The sequence below is a fragment of the Symphalangus syndactylus genome, chromosome 9 (genome assembly GCF_028878055.3).
Source record: "Symphalangus syndactylus isolate Jambi chromosome 9, NHGRI_mSymSyn1-v2.1_pri, whole genome shotgun sequence".
Classification (NCBI taxonomy): Eukaryota; Metazoa; Chordata; class Mammalia; order Primates; family Hylobatidae; genus Symphalangus; species Symphalangus syndactylus.
In genome coordinates this window covers 86327671-86350320 of record NC_072431.2, presented here as the reverse complement: position 1 = coordinate 86350320, position 22650 = coordinate 86327671, and the positions used below count along the sequence as shown (strand labels likewise).

General features: G+C 61.5%; 1 protein-coding gene across 14 annotated transcripts in view; it reads right to left on the bottom strand.

Moving 5' to 3' along the window:
* CAMK2B (calcium/calmodulin dependent protein kinase II beta) overlaps window positions 1-22650 on the bottom strand; it is a 108475-nt gene that overhangs the window by 2778 nt on the left and 83047 nt on the right. For 2 of the 14 annotated variants that reach the window (XM_055293250.2, XM_055293249.2), the window contains exons 10-20: window positions 22370-22492; window positions 21850-21933; window positions 20852-20894; window positions 19715-19789; window positions 14750-14787; window positions 14501-14572; window positions 12948-12992; window positions 11133-11181; window positions 911-986; window positions 701-795; window positions 145-379 (exon numbers count right to left, since the gene is read on the bottom strand). In XM_055293250.2, the coding sequence (XP_055149225.1) occupies window positions 147-379; window positions 701-795; window positions 911-986; window positions 11133-11181; window positions 12948-12992; window positions 14501-14572; window positions 14750-14787; window positions 19715-19789; window positions 20852-20894; window positions 21850-21933; window positions 22370-22492 (933 nt within the window). In that variant the 3' untranslated portion in view covers window positions 145-146. Of the gene's footprint in view, window positions 1-144; window positions 380-700; window positions 796-910; window positions 987-6848; window positions 6978-8923; window positions 9053-9511; window positions 9626-11132; window positions 11182-12947; window positions 12993-14500; window positions 14573-14749; window positions 14791-19714; window positions 19790-20851; window positions 20895-21849; window positions 21934-22369; window positions 22493-22650 lie in introns of all 14 variants that reach the window. The other 12 variants (XM_063608957.1, XM_055293252.2, XM_055293248.2 and 9 more) reach the window with 11 other exon arrangements.

Genomic DNA, 22650 nt, shown 5'->3' with positions numbered 1-22650 from the left:
GTGGCCTCACCAGGAAAGCTCAGGGACTTCCAAGGCATGGGCTCTGCCACAGGCCCCACTGCTCCCCATCGCCTCCCCAGGCTGCAGCCACTCACACCACCGCCACCCCTCTGCCCCGGCTGTCACTTAGCACAGAGCACTCACCTTCACTGCAGCGGGGCCACAGGCGCGCCCGAGCAGTGGAAGTGCACGTTCTGCCACTTGCCGTCGCGGCGGTGCCACACGCGGGTCTCCTCAGACTGGCTGGTGCGGGGCCGGCCCTGCCCGTCAATGTACTGCGTGAGCCGGATGTAAGCAATGCAGGCGGCGTCCTCTCCGATGACGTGCACGTGCGGGTTCAGGATGGTCGTGTGGATCGGCTTGCTGTTCTTGGCCAGCACTGTGGACAGCAGGTGGGGTGGGGGGCTCGGGTTACCGTGGCTGCCCTGGTGCCCGTCTTCCACCCCACCAGCCTAACCCTTTCCCTCTCTCAACTCCCCTTATTGGGGAGGCTCGGCTCTCCTGGGAGCAGCATGGGCCCCTCCAAGAGTGGGATTCTGGGGGCTGGGTATGGCCTCTGGCCGGGGAGAGGTGGCTGGCCAACCCTGGGCACAGAGGGGACAGGGCTTCCATAGGCAGCCACCATGCTGTCCCTGGGAGGGGCCAAGAGGCTCTCCTGGGGGCACCGCCCCCTCATGCCCACCCCGGCTCTCTCACTCACGGTTCTCGAAGTAGAATCTGTGGAAGTCCATCCCTTCAACCAGGTTGCCCAGTGCTTCAGGCTCAAACGAGGTCAGCCCTGGGTCACAGATTTTCCTGGGGGCCAAATCCAAGTGAGGAGGGGCCCCGTGGACCCCTGACTCTGAGCAGGCCCCCCCAAGGGTCCCACATCTTTGTCCTGCACAGCCCCCCCCCAGCCCCAGGGACTCACGCGTAGGCCTCAAAGTCACCGTTGTTGACGGCCTCGATGAGCTGCTCCGTGGTCTTAATGATCTCCTGCTTCCGGGCTGTGGGGAGACATGGCCAGGTCACCACTGGGCGCTGGCCCATTCCCCCCGGACCCCTCCACACAGCCCAGGGGAGGGCCTGGGGGAGTGCGAGCTGCATCCACGCCGTGTTCCTGCCGCTATTCGCAGTAGAGATCCTCTCGCCCGCCCCCACTCCATCACCAGTGGCTTCCTCATTTTCAAGTGCAACAGCTTCCATCTTATTTTTCTTAACTAAAGTATTTTTGAAGAACAGAAATATTCTATCCACATTACAAAATGCCTGGAAAATGCAGAAAGAGGAAAAAAACCCACCCACAATCCACTTGGAGGTCACCTCCTGGCCCCACACGCTGTCCGCCGCAGTCTCCCTCCTGCCCTCCCGTGAGCCAGCCCCGTGGCCCACCAGGCCTGGCCCTGCGCTTCACTGCAGCTCCCGGCCCCACTCTCCTCCCGAGCCTTGGGTTCTTAGTGCTTCCTTCACCCAGCAGCTCTGGTGAGGGGGCTACTGAGTGCAGGCACCAGGCGAGAAGGCAGAGACCTGCCTCAAAAAATGAGCCGTCAGCATGTTCTCACTCATAGGTGGGAATTGAACAAGGAGAACTCATGGACACAGGAAGGGGAACATCACGCTCCGGGGACTGTTGTGGGGTGGGGGGAGGGGGGAGGGACAGCATTAGGAGATACACCTAATGCTAAATGACGAGTTAATGGGTGCAGGAAATCAACATGGCACATGGATACATATGTAACAAACCTGCACATTGTGCACATGTACCCTAAAACCCTAAAGTATAATAAAAAAAAAAAAAAAAAAAAGAATAACACACATGGAAAAAAAAAAAAAAAATGAGCCGTCAGCAAGGCCACGCAGAGGCTGGGGAGGAGGAAGCAGCAGGGGGCGGCCAGGTGCGGCGCAGGCTGCAGGGTTCCCCGGAGCGATGACCAGGGCTGTCCCCGCAGCAGGAAGAGTGAGCGTGGTCTCTTGTTCCCCGCTTTTCTCATAGGAGCCGCATCCTGCTGGCTCCACCTGCTTGCAGTCCGGGGCCCACATGCTACGCCTGCAGACACCCCTGTTGCCCCACACCCCCATGCCCAGGCTTCTCCTGGGCGCCTGCCTGCGGCTCCTGCCTGCTCCCCTCGGATTCCAACAGGCCCCCCAGCCATGCTGGCCCTCACTGGCCTCCGGGGCGCTCACTGGCAGCCTGCATTGCTGCCTTAACTACAGCTTATTTTCATTGTAAAAGATTTTAAACGTATGGAAGATGTGGAGAGAATAATAGAACCCACATTCTACGGATTCAAATCTTAACATTTTCCTATTTGCTTTAGACGCATTTTTAAAGAAATAAAGCACCGCACATGTAGTTTGAAGATGCCTGTGTTCTCCTCAATCTTGCCTCACTCTCCTCAGGCAGAACTACTGTACTGAGTGCGGTCCCTAGCCATATCTGCGAGGATATATACGCAGGCACGCACATACATGCACACTCACACACAGAACACACATGCACACGCACACTCACCTATACACACGAGTAACAGTGGTTTCTCAAAGTAATTCGTCCATGGAAAAAACTCAAACCCTCAGATGCACCGAAAGCAGGTTCCTGGGAACTCTCCCTGTGGGGGAAGTCTCTGCACTCCCAGCACTGCTCTGTGACCCTCAGGCCGCACCTGGGACACCTGCCCTCAAACAGCTGCCCGCCCTGCAGGACACCATTTTCACCAAGAAGGCAGGCCCTGTGGTGACATTTCCACTCTTCAGCTGTGATTGCTGCCTCCAACGGCTACGTACGTGCGACCTGTCCGTGGTCTAAATTCCCAGAGGAGGGATTCTTTTTTTTTTTTTTTTTTTGAGATGGAGTCTCACTCTGTCACCTGGGCTGGAGTGCAGTGGCACGATCTCGGCTCGCTGCAGTCTCTGACTCCCAGGTTCGAGCAATTCTCCTGCCTCAGCCTCCCGAGTAGCTGGAACTACAGGTGCACACCACCACACCCAGCTAATTTTTTTTGTGTGTGTATTTTTAGTGGAGATGAGGTTTCGCCATGTTGGCCAGGCTGGTCTCAAACTCCGGACCTCAAGTGATCTGCCCACCTCGGCCTCCCAAAGTGCTGGGATTACAGGCGTGAGCCACTGTGCCCAGCCAGAAGAGGGAATTCTAAGCACGCCCTGTGGTGGGGTTGCCTTTATCTCTCCCGCCAGGCCTCTGGGAGCTCACCCCACCAGGGAGCCCACCTGGCAGGTGGACTGAGTCCACAAAGGAGGTGCCACATGACCAGGTGTGCTCATGCATGTGTGTGGGGTGCTGCCTGGGAACACCTGTGCTGCACCTGTCTGCTCTGGGGCCTCATGTCCCCTGCTGCACAGTGACAGCAGGAGGAGCCCGATGGCACCTGAGGAGTGGGGTGCACACAAGTTCATGTATGTGATCACATGCATGTGTGTACACGTGATTGTGCATTTATGTGCATGTATGGAAACATGCACATGAGCAGGACGGTGTGCGTGTGAATGTGTATAGATGAAGCTCATACATATGCATGAGCACCTGTGTGTGCATGTGTGTGTGCAGTGCCTGTGAGTGTGCACGTGTCGTGTGTGCCTGTGTTGTGTGGCGTGGGCACATGTGCACTCGTGGGTTGTCCCTATCTGGAAAGGCCCTTGCTCCTGACCCAGCTGTACTTCTGCTGCCAGCCTGTCTCCCTTTCTTGCCTAACTTTCATCTAGACCATGTCATGGATGGTCCTCAGGGCAGTCTTGCTACACAAGCCCAGTTCCCACCCACCTGGTGGACCCTGGAAAGCTGGCCTCTAGGAAGGTGGGCTGCAGGATCCAGAAGCCCCTTCCCCTCCAGTTCCTGCTGCAGCCACCACGAGTCCCTTTCCTGCCCCATTCCACCTGCCCAGCTCTAGGAAGGCACAGGGCTCTGTCCTAACACATGCTGTGGCTGTTCCTGTCTTTGCCCCTGGGCCCCAGGACAGTAGCATATGACACTTGAGGGCCCGCCCCCACCCCAGCTGCTACATTCCTGCCTCCTCTCCACCCTCCGCCTGGCACCTGCCTCTCCCCTGCCTCATGCCCCCACTTTCACCTGTCCTTTCCTGGAGGTGGCCCCAAGCTTCAGGTCCGACCTCTCTTCCACCTGTAGCCAGTCCTTCCAGCAGCCCCCAAGCCAGGCCCCACTAGGCTGCCTGGCTCTGCCCTCCTTGCATCAAGAGATAAGTCTGGTGTCCACATGTCCCAAACACCTCCTGTCACTTAGTTAACCCCCCTTCCTAATGTACAGAGAGAGCTGCCCCTCCCACTCCACAGGGGTTCTCAGGCGCACAGCAGCAGGCAGCTGGAATGGAGAAAAGAGTGACATTATCTCATTTGGTTTCCATTCTGCTTTGGTTCTATAGTCACCTTACACTAATGGTAAGGGAAACTAATCTTCCGTTTAATGAAGTAATACGCAGTGCTTTTAAACAAATTGTAATTAAATGGGAGTTGATGGGAAGAGAAGCGTAAAGTAAACAGAAGGGAGATGCATGGTCAGAGTTCCAATCAAGAGTGAAGTATGGGAAGCAGGTCCATTGTGAGATCTACCCATCCATTCCACAGATGGGAAGCCTAGGCTGCCCCTGCCCTGCGGAATGGCGCTGCCCAGACCCCAGCTCGACCCAGCCCCCACTCTGCCTCCCCACATAGCACATGGGAGCTTTTGTGTCTTTGATATCTGGGCCCCTGAAGAAGGGCATGATCCCTGATGGAGAGAAGGGAGGGGGGCCCAACATGAAGGGGTGCCCGGGTGGGGAAACCTGCTGGCTGAGGACAAGCTGTCCTGGCAGTTCCAGGGACAAAGGGGAGGTGGTGGGCAGGGTCTGGGCTTGGAGGGGTCTGCATGAGCCAAGAGCCTCTGCAATCAGGCCTTCCAGGTGCCCCGACATGAACAGGAGCCTTTGCATTGCCTGTGGCTCTCTTGGGGTGAGGCGACAGGTCCAGGCAGGCCTAATGCGTCCAGGTGGGGTCAGAGCAGGTTCTCATCCTGGCCTGGACTCCTGGGACCCCGGGCTGGCCCCAACCCCATCTCTCAGAGCCAGAGGTGGCTGCAGGAGGGAGGGCAGCTGCCCAGGGATCAGGCTGGATTGTGTATAATCCGCGATTAGAGAGCGTGGGTGGGGAGGAGACGGGGCCTGAGGCAGGCCGTGGGCACCTGCCCTATTTACACAGCTGGTGGGTGCCTTCTGGAGAAAGGAGGTGGAAAGGAGGGAGAAAGCTGGCCACCTGCCGCCTGGGCCCAGGTGCCCTCAGGGCAGTACCCAGACTCTTCCGTTCCCTGAGTTCCCGGAACATCTCACCCACCCCTCCCAGCCCTGCCCAGCCCCTCCCAGGAGGGCCACATGAATCTCCATCCTGCCCTGCTCACAGCTCCTTCCTGCAGCCCCCACCTCCCCAGCCAAGCTTAGGAAAGACTCTGGAGGGGCAGGTCTGTGCTGTGGCCCCTGAAGGTGAGCCTGGACACCGAGCCCCGAGCTGGCCACTCCACACCCACCCTGGGCCCTGTCCTCAGAGGACTCACCCCAGATACTGCACAGACCTTGAAGGCAGGCTGCAGCCCTGGGCTAGGGTCATGCCAACCTGATGGGGTGACCTTCCAGGCAGGCTCCTTTGGGCACACCCCTCTACTTCTGCAAGGGCAGCAAGTCCCTTAAAATCAGATGAACTGCTGTAGAAGTGGCAGGTGTGGGGGGTTCTGACCACTCCCAGAGGCTCTGCTGTGCACCCACCCCAGCTGCACGGCGGCCCCTCCCCATGCCTCGCTCCTTGAGTTCTGGTCGCCGCCCAGGCCCCCCCGACCCTATCACCATCAAGAACCTGGCCTCTCCCCTCAGCTGCTTGCCTCTGATCCCCTCAGTCAACCCCCGCTGGGGGTCCTCAGCCGACCACATAAGCTCTGGGGGTGAGTGCCCCTCCAGGGGCTGCCCCCTGCCCTCTCGGGCACCCAGGGTGGATCCAGTGCCCCTTTCAGCCTGCAGCCTGCATCCCCCTCCTCAGGCTGCTGCTCCTGTGGGTTCACTCTCCCCACACCCCTCTGCCCTGGCCGCCTGCAGAGGGGATGGGGGCACGCAGACCCCACCTGTCCCTCAAGTACTTACCTAGCCACTGCCCTGCCATGCCGAGCCCTTGGCCCAGCAGCCTCTTCTCTAAGAGCATCTCCACACCACCCCCAGCCTGGTGTCTCCCCACAGGTGGGGGTGGCAGCAGCCCTGGGATGTCATCCATCCCTGTAAGTGATACTGCGGGTAGTCGGCAGACAGACCAGGAGGTGGCCCAGCCTGGCTCCTCCCTGGCCAGGGAAGCTGCCCAGCCTGTGCTTCCTGTCCCGCCCGCTCTGTTTCAGCCTGGCCCCAGCTGCCCCCCAGATCTGCGCCTCCTGATCCCCACCTGCTCCCTGCTGTCTGGACTTGGGCAGCTCTAATGCTAGAGCATCTCAGGCCAGGACTGACACTTTTCTGTCCCTGCCCAGCAGGTCCAGCTTGACCCAAGCCAGCAGCTCCTGGCGTGCTAGCCCTTGCCACACGCGCGGACCCTTTGCCACCCATTCCCCTCCCATCAGGAGAAAGCTGTGGAGAGAGTGCTGGGGTCGGTGACAAACCTGCTCTTTCAGACACTCTTCCTATACACGTGTCATACACACTTCATAACCATAACCTCCATTTTCTGAGACCCAATGGCACCTTCATGTGCTTCAAAGCAATTCCCTGGGACCCAGCAGAGGGATCCTGTGCCCCTGCCCTCCCCCGCAAGCTAGCCCTTCCCAGAGCACCACTGCCAGGCTCGCACACCCCGAGCCCCTCCGGGCAGCCGCTGCCAGGGCCACTCAAGGTGCTACTTACACGGGGTGGGCAGGGGGCCAGGGATAGTCGGAGATGGGCAGGGCAGGGGCCCCACTGGCGAGGGGCCCTCGGCTTCTGGGGTCCCTGAGCCCCTCCTCACAGAGTTCAGGATGTCAGAGATCCTGGGGGCTGGGGCGGAACAGACGAGACGTGAACACAAGGCAGGCACGGGGGCACGCAGGAGAGAAACCATGGGCAGACAGCCAAGCCAGAGATTGAGGGGCACAGAGGCAGACGTGGGGGATGGGGCATGAGGGGACAGAGGGGAGGGAGGGAGGATGGGGGTGTGTGGGGGGAAGATGGTGGACTTGGGCCGACAGAGGGGATATAGGGGACAGAAGGGGCTGTGGGGGACAGATGGGAGCTTGGGGGACAGAGAGGGAAATGGGAAATGGAGGAGACGTGGGGGACAGAGGGCCATGTGGGGGGACAGAGGGGGGTGTACGGGATGGGGGGGCAAGAGGGGACCAAGGTGGGTGTGGGGGACAGAGGGGGTGTGGGGGACAGAAGGGGTCATGGGGGATGGGGGTGCGTGAGGGGACCAAGGTGGGTGTGGGGGACAGAGGGAGTGTGGAGGACAGAGGGGGATGTGGGGGACACAGAGAGGTGTGGGGGACAGAGGAGGTGAGGGGGACAGAGGAGGGTGTAGGGGACAGAGGAGGGTCTGGGGGACAGAGGGAGAGTGTGGGGGACAGAGGGGGTGTGGGGGACAGAGGGGGATGTGGGGGACAGAGGAGGGTGTGGGGGACAGAGGGGGATGTGGGGGACAGAGGGAGAGTGTGGGGGACAGAGGGGGTGTGGGGGACAGAGGGGGTGTGGGGGACAGAGGGAGTGTGGGGGACAGAGGCAGATGTGGGGGACAGAGGAGGGTCTGGGGGACAGAGGGAGAGTGTGGAGGACAGAGGGGGTGTGGGGGACAGAGGGGGTGTGGGGGACAGAAGGGGGTGTGGGGGACAGAGGGGGTGTGGGGGACAGAGGAGGGTGTGGGGGACAGAGGGGGTGTGGGAGACAGAGGGGGTGTGGAAGACAGGTGAGTGTGGGGGACAGAGGGGTATGTGGGGGACACAGGAGGGTGTGGGGGACAGAACGGGGTGTGGGGGACAGAGGGAGAATGTGAGGGGCAGAGCAGAGTTTGGGGAGGAAAATGGAAATGAGGGAAAGAGGGGAATTTGGGGGACAGAGGGGTACGTAGGGATAGAAGGGGGACTTAGGGGGACGTGGAGAGGTTGTAGGCTGACCAAGGGGGATATGGGGGGACAGAGGGAGACAGGGGGACAGCGTGGTGCGTGGAGAGGAGGCTGCAGGAGTGAAGGGCAGATGCTCTGGCTGTCGGGTGGCATGGGCTGAAGCTGCTGGGGGCAGAGGGCACCCTCCAGGGAGAGGCTGCTGGCCAGCAAGAAGCTGTCAGGTAAGTGGCCCTTGAGGAACGCTGGACGGGGTTACAGGGAGAGGTGGGAGTCATGGGCGTTACAGAGGAGGCCTGGCCTGGCCCCATGAGGACAGCCCAGGTCAGCGGAGGCCAGGCTTATGATTCTCCGAAATATCCCCTTGTTGGTGAGCTCCAGAGACCCTGGCTGGGGTTCCAGTTTTGGCACCTTCCTCAGCCCCCTAGACTGAGGAAGGGCGCTCAGGGGTTGGGGTCACATCAGGAACCAGGGTGGCCCTGAGTGCAGGCTCCTGGGCACCATAGGCAGGGCCCCTGGATGGGTGTGGTCTGTGGGGCTGGGACAGTGATCAGCAGAGAGGGCCTAGGGGCATGGGGGGCCTCAGAGGGGCCAGGGTTGCCCAGGGCTGGGACAGACCCTTTTGAGAGGGGACTGGGGCTGGACAGCGAGCGGGGAGTGGCAGTGGGAGCAGGAGCCGTGGAGGGGTCTGGGCCCCTGAGGGAGAAGCCAGGAGCTGCCCTGCTGGTTAGCGTGGGAGCCCACAGGAAGCCCCGCCAGGGCAGGACACCAGGCTGCGGCGCCGGGGCAGGGTAGCTGGGCCGTGCACGCAGGTGGGAAGCTGCTGAGCGCCGGCCATTCGCAGGGAGCTGTCCGGCAGCAGAGGCGGCAGGCCTGGGGGCCACTACTTACACGGGGAGGGCAGGGGGCCTAGGAGAGCCGGAGACAGGCAGGGCGGGGGGCCCGCTGAGAGGGGGCCCTCGGCTTCTGGGGTTCCTGAGCCCCTTCTCACAGAGTTCAGGATGTCAGAGATCCTGGGGGCTGGGTGGAACAGATGAGACGTGAACACGAGGCAGACAGACATACCAGGCGGCGGCAAGGCGGAGGCCAGTGGGAGGGGTCCCATGTTCTAGACCCCTCGGGCCCTGGGGTCAGGCCCTGAATCAGAGCCTGCCTCAATAGCAAGGAGACCCCCCGCCCGCAAGCTGATGTGGAGTGAGGCCTGCACCGACCCTAAAGACTGGAATTGAGGCCCAGGCCTCCGGGGCCTCCCATCCTGCCCAGTGGCCTTGAGCAGGAAAGTGGTCCAGGGCCCTCCTCACAAAGAGGTGGGGCTTGATGGGCTGAGGCCACCCTGGAAAGCCCCAGTGAGGGATTGTGGGGTGATGAGGCTGGAGCCAGGGTCCATGCTCAGCCTGCCCTCGGCTCTGGAGTGGCTCCTCTAGGGGGTTGCCAGCCCTCCAACATGACCCCCACAGCAGCAGGGCCCAGGCTACTTACATGGGGCTGGCAGGGGGCTAAAGGGAGCCGAAGATGGGCAGGGCAGGGACCCCTCAGCTTCTGGGGCTCCCGAGCCCCTCCTCACTGAGCTCAGGATGTCGGGGACCCTGGGGGCTGAGGCGGAACAGGTGAGGCAGGCAGGTGGGTGGGGCGCCCGCAGGAAAAGAAGGCAACTGGAGAAGGACAGGGGGAGGCCAGAAGGCAGGGAGGGGGTGACAGCTGGATACCTGGGGCTCCTGGGGTGGAGGTGGGGTGGCCACCCTATGGGGGTCCTGGGCCTGTGGTGGCCACAGCAGGTATGTGAAGGCTGAAAGGAGCCAACGCGGGGCCGCTGCCAGAGCCAGAGGCAGCAGAGGCCAGGGCAGCACAGGCCAGTGCAGGCTGGCGCAGAGTCAGAGGCCACCCTGCCACCCTAGTGCTGTGACCACCCCTGGCCAGAGCCAGCAGAGGCCAGGCGCACGGAGAAGGAGTGACAGTCATCGTAGGGGCATGATGGCCACTGAGCCTGCCTGGACTCTGTACCAGCCTCAGGGCAGCCTGGCAAGGCTTCTTTCTGCACCAGGTGGGGTGGGGGGTGTCTGCCGCCACCTCGAGAGGCTGCTCGGGCTCAGATCTGAGCCACAACTGCTGGCTTCTGTCTGTCTTCTCTTCTCCCCTGCAGGATCCAGGCTGGGTCCCCCTCCCAGGTCCCCTCCCTCACTGCTCAGCACCCCACCTGGCTGAGGGTGATGGCAGAACCTCTGGACAGCCTTCATGCTGTTGCCTTTGGGGCCTGTTCCAGACTGCAGGGGAATCACACAAACACCCACTCTCCGGCATCCAGGGCCCAAAGTCCTGTGCTCACCTCTGCTCAGGGACAGTGTCATAGCTGGGTAGGGCGGGCAGGAGCAAGGCTATGCTTTGGACAGGTGAGAAGTTTTCTCCCCTAAACTGGCAGAGTGGCTGACCCTTTTGGGGCACCAGGGCAGCCCTGAGAACAGCGTAGCGCTTATTAGGTGACCGTGTGAGCGATGAGGGTCAGGAGGCCCCACATGGGTGGTCTGGAGGCGGCAGACTCCATGGAGCATGCCCCAGTGCCTTGTGCCCTGGGAGCCTCTTGGGGAACACACAAGACATTGGCCTGGGTGAGCAAGGGAGGGGGCCCTGGAATCTGTGGTGCAGAAGCCCACCGCAGGAGAACGCTCCTGGCTCAGCAAAGGCAAACACGGAAACACTCACCCAGCTGCCCGGCCACTTGGCAAGTGCATGCTGGACAGAAATGCAAGCTTAAGGAGCTTTAAGACAAGGACAGCATCTTGGAACAAATTCTACCCATGGGCCTGTTTCCCCATGAGGGTCCTGGTGTGGAGAACCTGCTTCCGCGCAAAGCCGTGGCTTCCTCACTTGGATGCGGTGACTGAGACTACCCGGCTGCTGGTCGTCTCTGCCACGCTTCCCACCCTCTGGGCAGGCCTGACACCCAGGCTTGGAGCGGGATTGCAGCTACAGGGCCCCTGAGCCCCTCAACACACGCACAAACCAGGTGTCGCAGGAGAGCTGACCCTGCCCAAGTCCCACCCACCTCAAAGAACAGCCCAGCAATGCCAAGGGCACTGGGGGGCAAGGACTCAAGTGCAGGTACCTTTAGCGTCTTCATCCTCTATGGTGGTGTTGGCACTGTCAGAAGACTCCTGAGGAAACACGGGAGGCAGCGGGTCAGGATGCGGCCAAGGATAGGTGGGACGTGGCTGAGGGCAGGTGGACAGGGCTGGGCCTGTGTCAGGACCAGCCCAGGCTCTGAAGCTGATGTCTGCCTCGGCTGCTTCCACGGGGCTTAAAGGCCAGGGGCTCAGGGGACATGCCCTCTGGTGGCTGTAGGGCCTCAGCTCTGTGGACCTCATGCGGCAGTGACCGGAGAAGACACTCAGTTCTGTGCTGGTCCCTGGGAGGGCGCCCCTCACCAGGGCGCATTCTCACAGCAGCCGGCACAGGCTGGCACAGAGTCCGAGGCCGGCCCTGCCACCCTAGTGCTGTGGCCACCCTGCATCCCTGACACATGAGGGCTCCACTTCTCCCAGCAAGATGAGCCTGGCAGAGAGACTGGTATGCTCAGTCAACTCTTTAACAAGAGGGGAAAATGGGCTTTTTGAAATTCCAAGACATAAAACACAATGGGACTGGCTGGTTCCAATGAAGCAGCAGCCGGTGTCATCTAAAATACAGGGTGAGGCATTCCCAGGAGCTCTGCAGATCCGCACAGGGCTCCAGGAACCTTGGCCTGGCCCCAGGCAGAGCACTCCTGTCGCCCACATTCCCTCAGGACACCTGCCCCTCCAGGACTGGATGTCCAGTCAGGCCCCGGCCTCACCTCTCAGGTGTCCTTAGAGGGCAGAGGTGGCCCCCGACTCTCCCACCCTGCTCCAGGGCTGCTGCCCTTCAAAAGACCATCCTCCAGGTCCGCAGGAGGCCTGCTCTGTTCCTCAGAGGAAACATCTTACAAGGTCTCTGGGGGACCGCCCCCTGGTCTGGACACTGCCTGGACACTGCTCGGAGGCCCTAGACCAGAACTATGGGTCTTTAGGTGCAGGGTCAGAGTTCACCACAGCCCAGAAGGTTGTTTAGGGGTCCTGCAGAGAGCATGACCCACCCCAGACACACACGGGTCCCAGGGGCACCCATCCCCAGCTGCCAGGTGGGGAGAACGCCCAGGCCCTGGTGCCTAGCACCATGGGTGCCCCTTGGACCCCCGGTCCCTGCCATGGAGAAAGATGTCTTCTGATGATGGGCTGGGTGGTGGAACTGGCCAGAAGGAAGTGGGGGTCCCCACAGAGGCACTCTGGGGGCTCTGTAAGGAGCCCAGGCCTAGGTGGGAGCTGGGCTGGGGGCCGTGTTGGGTGTAACAGTGCTGTTTTGGAAGTCCTGGAAACGGCTTGGCTGCTGGCCCCATCCCTCCCACCACCCCAGAGAGCCAGCCCCTTCCCTGGCCCCAGAGTGATGATGCCAATGTGATGGGAGCTGATGGCCAGAGCAGAGAGGGGAGCAGAGGAGGGAGGGTCTGCTCAGCAGGAAGCACTGGGGTCCGCGTGAGGGAGGTGGGGTGGAGGACAGCCAGGAGGGTCAAGGATGCAGCTCCTGAGATGCAGGCCCTGCTCCAGACCTCAGGAAGCCCTACCGCCTGCGGTAGGTGGGAAACGCGGAGCCCTGGTCTGAGAGTGTCGGCCACATGGGGACCGGGCACAACTGTGCCAAGCACCTCCAGGGGCGCGCCTGAGGCCTAAGCCAGTCTGTCCTGTTGTTGCCCACGAAGATGGACTGGGGCCCTACCATACTGCGGGGAGGGGCGGCCAGGGCCATGGGACATCTGCCCTCCACTCTGGCACAAATGCTGCCCCAGACCTCTCTCCTGGCCCGGAGCCTCCTGCCTGGGGAAAGCAGGAGGAGGAAAGGGGGGCAGTACCTTAATCCCGTCCACTGGGTTATGGATGACGGTGGTTTGAGGCTCCTACAGAAGAAGGAAGACACAGAGGAAGGAAAGAGAGGGAAAGTGAGAAGAGGAGGAAGCAGAGACCACCAGGAGGGGAACAGGGAGACAGAGGAGGTGTGGGTGGCCAGAGCCTGTGAGAAAGAAGTGCAGAGCAAGAGTGGGGGACAGGGATGGAGGCAGCGTGGAGCAGCTGGGGGAGGAGCCTGGGTCAGCCGGCAGGGATGGAATGGACAGGAGCTCTGTCCAGGCTGGCAGAGGTGCTGCTGTCCAGGGTGGGAGATGGACTGCGTGGGGCCCCGACAAGCTGCACAATGTGTGTGGGAGCCAGAGAAGCCAGGCTCGGTCTTGGGGGCTTCTCCCCACCCTTTACTGCCTGAACCCGTGCCCCAGCATGGGGGGGCACAGGTTTGAAGATGTCATAGGGGTGGGGGTGGCACATGGGATGGACAGGGTCCGAGATGGGGCTGGCTGTGAGGCTGGCACGTGGGCCGCCCTGGCCACTGGAAGGCCCTAGGTAGGCTGCACCAGGCCACCCTCCAGCCACGGCCTGGCTGCTCTGAGCAGCTCGTCCCTCCCAGGACCGCTCTCCTCTCCTGGGTCTCAGAGTGGCCATTTGGCAAACCCAGTATTCCCGTGGGCGGTCTGGGTCTGGCTCCCGAAGCCTGGCCTGGGGTTCTCAGGGGACACCAAGCTTGTTTCCAGCAAATTTGGGGACCTACGGGCCAGCAAGCCCCAAAGCTCTTAGGACAGCTGAGGGGAGACAGCACAGTGCCCCAGCAGGAAGGCCAGCACCCACCAGCCACAACTTTACATCCTTGGGAGTACTGCTGTAGGGTTCACCTGTAGAAGCCCCCAGGTCAATGGGCACTGAGGGGCGCAGTCGGAGCGGAGCATGGTGGGGACCCCTCCCTTCCCCGGCAGGGAGCCCCTAAGTCCTGCCTCTCAGGCAGCCACAGAGCAGCACTGAGGGAACACAGACGTGACGGCAAGCCCCCTCCTTGGCTGCCACTGGCCTAGACACCTCTCTACTGCACCACTGTGGCCCCGTCTCCCCATGGGCTGTGGAATGTGCCACTATGAGCTGTTCCCCCTGCAGAGCCTGGCCCAGACCCTGGGAGTAGTCTGTGGGTCGGCCTGTTGAGGATGGTGGAGGAACTGAGGGTGGGGTCCTGGTGGGGAGAGGGTGTCTTCTGCCTCACTGACTTCCTGAACACTCCTGGAGAGACATCCACAAGTCAACATGGGTGGGAGGCTGGGCCTCTCCCCTGCACCCCAACATCTGTGGGTCTCAGCCAGGGGCTTCCCAGAGCAGCCCTAAACCTGTCTGAATTGGAGCTCCCCACAAAAGTGGCCTCTTCTCTCCACTTCACCACCGGTGAGGGATGAGGGGCGGGGGCCATGCGAGTGCTGTCAGACAGGCCAGGCGGGGCCAGACCCCACCTTCACCGGGCCCCCTCTGACCAGCGGCAATCACACAGCCAAGGGCGTGGGAGGGGCTGACAGGCAGAGTTGGAGGAGCTCAGTACCAGGGCGGCAGGAGGAAGCGTCCCTTTGGGGCTGGTGGCGGCTGCACTGTTTTTGGTGCTATTCGTCTGGGGCTGTGGAGAGAGGGAAGAGGAACCCTCAGGCGGGAGAAGCCCCTCACTCACCATTCCCTGTCCCATGTCTGTCAGGGCATGGGGGGAGGGGGACTCCAGAGCAGGAGCCCCAGGGAGTGGGGGTGAAGCTGCAGGCTCTGGGCTCCCCGGCACCCCAGGGCCCAGCTGGAGCCTCACCTTGACTCCGTCTGCTTTCTTGTTGAGTAAACTCTTGGCTGCTGCATGGGGAGGAAGAAGGCATGGTGAGTGATGGGCCTGGGTCTCACTGCAGCGAACCCCCACCCCTTTGCCTGACCCCACTCTTTCCCCAGGAGCAAGCCCAGGGTCCTGAGGCAAGTGTGGTTCCAGCACCCAGGATGGCTCTGAGCAGGTGGGGGGCCGTCCCGTCACCCCAGGACAGCCCTATCTCCAGCCTCCTCCATGACCCTGGGGCTCCTGCAAGCATCCAGATTTCTCTTCTGACCAGACCCAGAGATGCCTGTGGGTGCTGGTGAGCCCCCTTGGCTTCTGGGCCACATGCAAGCTCTTCTTAGAGGAAGGCAGGATGCCGCTTCCTCCCTGATGGGAACTCAGGACTAGCGGTGCCAGGTTGGGGTGGGGGCAGCTGAGCCAGCACCCCAGAGGTCATGGCCTCCCGGGCCCCGCCTTCCTGGGGTACGGGTGGGTGGGCTGCAGCTGGCCGCCCACTCAGAGGGCCTTGTCCCAGCCCAGGCGCTCACCCTGCTCTCGGACCCCCATACCTTGGCACCCAGGCCTCAGAGCTCTGTCCCATGGGCCCCTCGGCTCAGGCACCAAGGGCAGCCCTGCTCGCCCTCATTCCAAGCTGCCCAGCAGCCCTGGCCTTGGGGCTGCTTCTGTGCACTGACTGGGGCCAGCACAGGCCTTTCTGCCCACAAGCCCCCGAGGATACTTGGTCCCAGCAGCGCGGCCCCCGCCTTACCCAGCACTCCCCCTCAGAGGTCAGAGGGGCCTGGCCCCAGCCCCCGGTCCCCACACCCTCCATGGCTGTTAGGATTTTAATTACAGAACTAAAAAATAAAAATAAATAAAAAATAAACCAAAAGAGGAAGTCAGCTTACCTTACAGAAAAGGAAAGGTGAGAAGGGGAGGGAGTGAGGAAGGAAGAGAGAGAGAGAAAACAAGATTTGCGTTGGTTCAGGCAGGGGCGCAAGACTGCAGGCCCAGGACTCACAGGTGACCTGTCCTGGACCACGCTCACCAAAAAGAGCCAGGGCCATGCGGCCAGCCGGTACAGCGGGGTTAGAGAGGCAGCCAGGCTGGAGCCAAGGGGATGACGACATGGGAAGTGTGGGGATGCTTGCCCCCGGGCCAAGCCGGGAAGGAAGGTGGCACAGCAACCCCCCACCCCTCCCCCACTGCCTGGCTCCAGGACCCTGGCTGGCCAAGCTGTGAAATTGGGTCCTCCTGCCTGGGGACCCCGTGCTGCCCATGCAGGCCTGGGTGGGGACAGACAGGCACGTTTCAACCTAGAACTGTAGCGCTTCTCAAATGGGATCCTCCCCCAACCCCAGCAGCAGCAGCAGCAGCAGAATCGCCCTGTACAGTCAGAAATGCAAATTCCCAGGCCCACCCCGCCCTCCTGAGCCAGAACTTCTGCAGGGCTGGACATCTGTTCCACAAGCCCTCCCAGTGGTTCTGACGCTGAGTGCTCCAGGTTGCCGTGGAGATCAGGAGGCTGCACCCCGCAGGGCATAGACAGGCCTGGGCCTGCTGCCTGCTGACCACCCCCTCCCTGTCCAGATGCCCAGTGCTGCCTCCTCCATGGCCCTGGCCCCTCCTGGGCTCTGTGGGGACTGGGGTCGTGCCTGAGCAGTGGCTACATGTGGCCCTGCGGACCCCATGTGCAGTGGGCACACAGTTTCTATTCGCAGTCTCCCCTTCCTCACAGATCTCTTAACTCTCAACAATTTTGTATCAAGCCCAGGAGTCCCTCCCAGGATACATGGAGAAGTAGAGGGGCCTCAGGCATCACTCTCCCGTCCCCAGACCTAAGGCCCCGCCTGGTGAAGCTGTGCACAGGGCCACTTCCCTGATGTCCCAAGGCAGCCCTGCCCAGTGAGTTCCCAGGACCAGAAATGCCGACTGCCCACTTCCCTACAGCACAGACTGAAAACCCTCCCCCTCGCTGTGGCTCAAATCTGCTTCCCTGTGGCTCAAATCTGCTTCCCTGTAACTTGCTGTGGAGGGAGAGTCCTGAAGACTCAGAACTCAGAGTTCCAGGACCCCCATAGCCCCCTCTTCTGTCTGTGCATCCCACCCTCTCAGCTCCCCTCCCATCTCCAGTACACACAACTCATCCCAGAAACACCTGTCCAGTGCCAGCCAGCCTGAGGCTGCAGCTGGGGGATCCTGTCCTTGCTGGTGACCAGCTGCCCGACACAGCTGGCGGACGGGCTCCTCCTAGGAGCCTGAGGAAGGAGGCATCCAGCCTCGCCTTGAGGACATTTGTCGTGGGGAGCTGAACAGGCAAGGAAGGGACCCAGTCCCCTCCAGAAACACACATTTCGAAAAGCTGTGGCCAATTGAAGCAGGCGGTTTCAGAAGGCTAGTTCTACCCCACCCCCGAGGGGACAGCCAGGCACGCAGCCTCCGCCAACCCAGCGGCACTTCCAGCCAGGCTCTGCATTGGAACCGGGGCCAGCACGGCACCCTAGGGAGCAGCGGAACTGAGCTCTTTCCCAGGGCATGTCCTCAGAAGATTCTCACAGGAAAGGAGGCACCGCAGTTAGGCCCATCGGCGGGGATGACAGAGACCCCGGACAGTCCTTGGTACTAAGAGGGTTCCATTTAGATCCTTGAGTCTATCAAAACCTGCATTTCCAAACTGTGCTACTGGAGATGTACCACAGCAGCAGTGGGAAATGAAAAGACAGAAGTTCGCAGTCCAGTGGGTAGCAAATGCCACGTACAAACCAGCCCTCCTCAAAGGACTCAGGCCGATGCTGCCGTCAGAGCTCTGGGAAGCCCTGCAGCAGACGTCCCTGTTGTCTCAGTCAGTTCCCAAACATCCTTCCTTGTGAACCCACTTTTAAAACAATCGCTTGTGCACGCCTTGGGCGCAGTGTGGGGTGCATGGGCCTGGCCCTCCTGAGCGCATGGCTCCCGGCCAACCATTTTTTGGGAGGCTGCTCATTTCACATCTCTGCCTGGGACTAACTCCAGATTCACCAGGGCCAGAATCTGATTCTCCAGATTCACCATTCATCTACACTAGCGTTCAAGGGCGCGGGAACTTCCTTTCTGTGTCTCAAGTTCAAAGCATGCGTTAGGTGCCACAGGAGCCCAGGGTAGGCGGAGCAGTCACAGGCATCCCAGACACCTGGGCTGGGGGTTCTGCAGGCCTCTGTGGGACAAGGAGAGACCCTCTGCCCTCCATCCTGGGAAGGCCCTGCCCATTCCCGGGTCTCCAGGCCAGGGCAACTGCTGCCACCCTGCAGCTGGCTGGACACTGGGTCTCCTATGACCTTACACCCGATCAATGCAGGAGAGACCAGAGGCCAAACTGAAGCACACTCGACAGACGGGGTCTCTCTGCGGGCCGAGGGGGCTATGCCACATGGGCTGGTACCAGACTCTGACCAGATGGTACCAGACTCAGCTGCCATTGGCAGAGAACTGAGCTCCATGCTCACTGCTGTGTGGTATGGCTGAGCTGGGCTGACCTAGCAGGATGGGTGGTCCCCTCAGCCCCGCCTCTGCCTTGTCCCCCTAGCTGGTCACCCAGGACAGCCATGCTGGGCTCTGTCCACATGCACTGACCACCCTCTAGGACAGAGCTGCTCTCGGCGCCCAGGGTGGAGCCACACATGCAGGGCCTCATGCACCGTCGCCCCACGTTCACTTGCAGGCAGGCGGGCATTGCAGCGGGAGCCCCGGGCACAGGGCAGCGTAGAGGCAGCTGTCTCTCAGCACTGTCCCCTGGGCAGCAGCGCCTCCCCAGAAGCCACTAGCCTCACCCTTTTCTAATCACAGCCCCCTCCCGCCTGTGCTCTGGAAAGGCCCGTCAAATGGAGCAGACGCAGGAAGGCCCTCCCAGGGTGCTGCCTGCTAGACACGTCCACTGGGCTCATGGGAGGAGAACAGACTGCCCTCCCCGAGGACGGCCTGGGCCTCCCCAGGAGGAGGGTTCTCTGGCTGGGAAGGCCGGGCTGCTCACCCTGTGGGTCATGAGGAGGCCTGGGGAAGGCAGTCCCCAGCACCCTGGAACCTCTGCCCGGTCCCCAGCCCACGTTGGAGGCAACGACAGGGAACTTGGCAGCTCAGCCCAGGGAGGATCTGGGGTCACCCCTCTAGCCCTCTGTGTTCTGTGGCCAGGCGTTGTCAGCTTGGCCTGCCCTAAGCTCTCACCAGCCTTCAGCTCAGGCTGGAGCTGCAAGGAGGTCTTGGGGTCACCTAGCCCTCATGGGGTCTGCCCATGGTCACAAGCCAGCAGGTAGGCAGAAGCCAACTTGGGCCTCTGGGCTCTGGCCCCACACAGCCCAGAGGAGCAGGTGGGCAGTGGCGGCCTTTTCCCTCACAGGGTTTGGGGCCGGGGGAGGAGGACTTTGCAGAAACAACCCAAGAGGAAGCCTTGAAAGTCTCCTCAGGGTGCCTAAAACCCCCACCCGCTCCAGAGCGGCCTGTCCTGGGGGGATGCTCAGGGCAGACATGCACGTGTGGGACTCAGCAGCACAGACCACCGTCTCCATGCGGCCCCTGAGGGGCAGGGTGTGGGTCTGCCCCAAGGGCCTCTGCCTCTCTGGCTCTGCTCCTCAAGGCTCTCCTTTCAGGATTCAGACCCCCCAGCAGCAGGCCCAGTGGCTCCCTGTGGGGCCCAGGCCATTTTTAATGGGGGTCTCCAGACCCCCAGACCTCAGGGGCCAGGACCAGAAGGGCTTGGTGTAGCCCAGAGGTCACCTAGCCCAGCCCCTCCTCTTACAGGCGAGGAGCCTTGGGGGCTGCCTCCCTGCCCTTGTGATGGGCTCTGCTGGGATGTGACCACACGGGAGCAGGGGCTCCCGGGGGCCTGGCGGCCTCTGGGGCGGCTCTGGAGCCTGGCCAGCGGCTGCGTGCAGCAGGGGGCTGCATGCTGGCAGGAGGGACGGGTGGGAGCGGGCGGGACGCTGGTCGAGACACATCTACCTTGTTCCACCAGCCCCATGGTGGTGCCGGAGGCCGCGGTGGACATTGTGGCCGGAGCGGTGGTCTGTCTGCCCACTGTTAGCACCGGGTTAGAGACGAGGGGAAGGGAGGGGTGGGCGGACACAGACGAGGGGTGGGCGAGGTAAGGGAAGAAAAGAGACAAAGGAAGCAGAAGAAGATTAGAGTTAAAGTTTAGGTGACAGATGGTTCCAGAATCCTTTGCTCAAGAGAGTGAAAACAAGATTGGACTGATTGACACGGAAAAGCATTTGCCTCCTTTCTCCTTAGAAAACCCCAGTGGGGGCTTCTCATGCCCGAAGGGTGTGGTGAGCACACAGCAGACAGGACAGTCCTATTAGTGTTGGTGTGACCGTGTGCACGCGTTCCCGGCAGTACAGCATCACAGCAAAAGTAACAGGATGGCGGGTGGGGGCCACCAGATGCAAATGGACAACGAGAGAGACGGATCACAGACGCTCGCACACGGAGTGTCGGACGACGGAGAAGCCACAGGCACAGCTTGTCCAGACCTGGGCTGCCGGCTCCACTCCGGGGCTAACGTCATGCCCCGGATGGGTCTGCCAGCGCCCTGGGCCTCAGGGGTCTATAACAGACCCCACCCCCCACCTGCCCCACCCCCCTGCCAAGAGAACTTGCTTCCCAACCACCCACCCTGAGCAGCTGAGACAGGAGGCTGCAGCTCATCCAGGACTCGGAATGAGGCCCCCGAACCTCCCGCATCACCCCGCATCCCTTCTGCCCACCTCCCGCACAAAACACAATGCTCAGAGCACTCAAAATGACAAGGAGGCCACACAGATGCCCGACAAACGCCTGGACAGACACACACGATGCTGTGAGCCCCAGTGGGGCAGCACAGACGCTCGTGTTCAGGGGGTGGAGGGACACAGACCCAGCACAAAGGTGATGGCCTCGGGGGGCTGGACCCTGTGGTATCACCCAAGGTGGGGGCCCAGCGGGGCCAAGTGGGCAGTGTGTCTCAGAGCTGAGGGCAGACGCCAAGGGCAGGCCTGCCGCAGAGGAGGAATGGAGAGGCTGGTGAGGAAGGAGGCGCTCTCCTACGTAGGCCAGCAGAGAGGGGGGCAGCGCCTGTCTCCCTGGAGAAGAAAGGCTCACCTGAGAAATTCCGTGTGGCCAGCATGGTGGTGAGGATGGCTCCCTGGGGAGAGACACAGATAAAACCGGGGCTATCCCATGAGGGTTCCCTGCTGGCTTCTGGCCAGGATAAGACCCCTGTCCTCCTGCCCAGATGCTCAGCCTCATGGTCATGAGGCTGACATGACCTCAGCCTTCCAGAGAGGTAAGAGCTCCAGGAAGCCAGCAGCTGCACTGAGACAGATCACCTATTTCCAGAATTATACACACCCTGGGCCTAAACCTGTTGACCAACTACAGCTTCTAGCTGCTTCAAGACCCCTGAAGCCTCAGGGGTCACCAGAACAGCTGGTCACCACGGCAGCTCCTCTGGGGTCCAGCTCCCTGATAGCCCCTTCTTTTCCTGACAGGCTTAGACAGGGCAGCAGTCCTGGGGCTTCCGGGGAGAACTCCTCAGAGACCAGCAGAGGGCAGTCAGGCAACAAGTCCCCATCCCGGAACCCACAAGTAGAGGGACTGCCAGTGTGCGTGCAGTCGCCGGAGCCAGCCCTGGCCAAAGCAGGCAGGTCGAATACCCTACTGGGACCCACCTCCCTCCCTAAACTCCCCCAGCCCACCCAAGACCAGTGTGTGTGGCTCTGCTCTCCTTACCAAACCTGCCTGAGCTGGAAGCTTCGGACTTGCTTGTACTAAAGAGTGTGACTGCCAGAGGGTGCTTGTTGCCTGTAGAGCCCGGGTGAGGAGCCCACAGCGAGCGCTTCAGGATAGCTCCTTCAAGGGCTGCTAGGAGGTGGCACAGGCAACTAGGAGGGGCCACACCTGGCCCAGGGCCCCTCTGGACTCATTCCCAAGCTGGCCTGAGTTCACCTGATGCATCCAGTCTGGGACTTGCTAACAGTCAGTCTTGGGGGCAGCAGCAACCCCTAGGTCTGCCCAGACCCCTCCAAGGCCCCCCCGCTCCAGCCCAGAGGGACACAGAGAAGCATGGCCGTGCCTGGGACTAGGGGCCAGGGCCTCACCTTGAGCTTTCTCCTGGCATTGAACTTTTTCAGACACTCCACAGTCTCCTGTCTGTGCATCATGGATGCTACCGTGGAGCGTTGCTGTGGGGAAAGGGGTGGTCATATGGCAGCCAGGAGCCCGAGGCACAGGGGAAAGGCCAGGGTGGCAAGGCTTGCGGCACCCCAGGGTCCCCACATGCCAAGAGCCATTGGCCACCATTGCAGCAAGGATTGTCTGTCCCCACCCGCCTGGGACTTCAAGACTCATCTCTCCCTTGCCTCGCCCACTCTGCCCCTCATAGACAGGACTGCAGTTGGGAGGAAGGGATCACGTCTATCCTCTAATGCCCTCCAAGCCCCAGGCCGCACAAACGTGCTGGTGTGTCCCAAGCCAGAGGCCACAAGGAGCACCCAAGGGACCCAGGGGAGCTCTTGGATGTCAGGAACAGGACCCTCTTGGGGCCTTTGCCAGGGCAGTGGTCTGAGGCCACCTCCACCAGGAGCCCCCTCCCCGCCATGGGCACCAAGGGCGACTCACGCAGACCCACGGGTGCTTCAGGGCCTCATGGGCTGTGATGCGCTTGGCAGGGTTAATGGTCAGCATCTGGTTGATGAGGTTTTTGGCTTCAGGAGTGACGGTGTCCCACTCGGGGGACGGGAACTGCAGAAGGAAACAGTGCCCCAGCCGGGCCTGAAGCCCCCTCTTGGGCAGGGGCAAGAATTCTCCAAGGGGCTTCATCTCCAGCCACGAATCTGGGAGAGCAGGACCCAGGACCTGGCCACAGGTGGCTTCATCCCACTCCTAGCCTCTTCCCATGT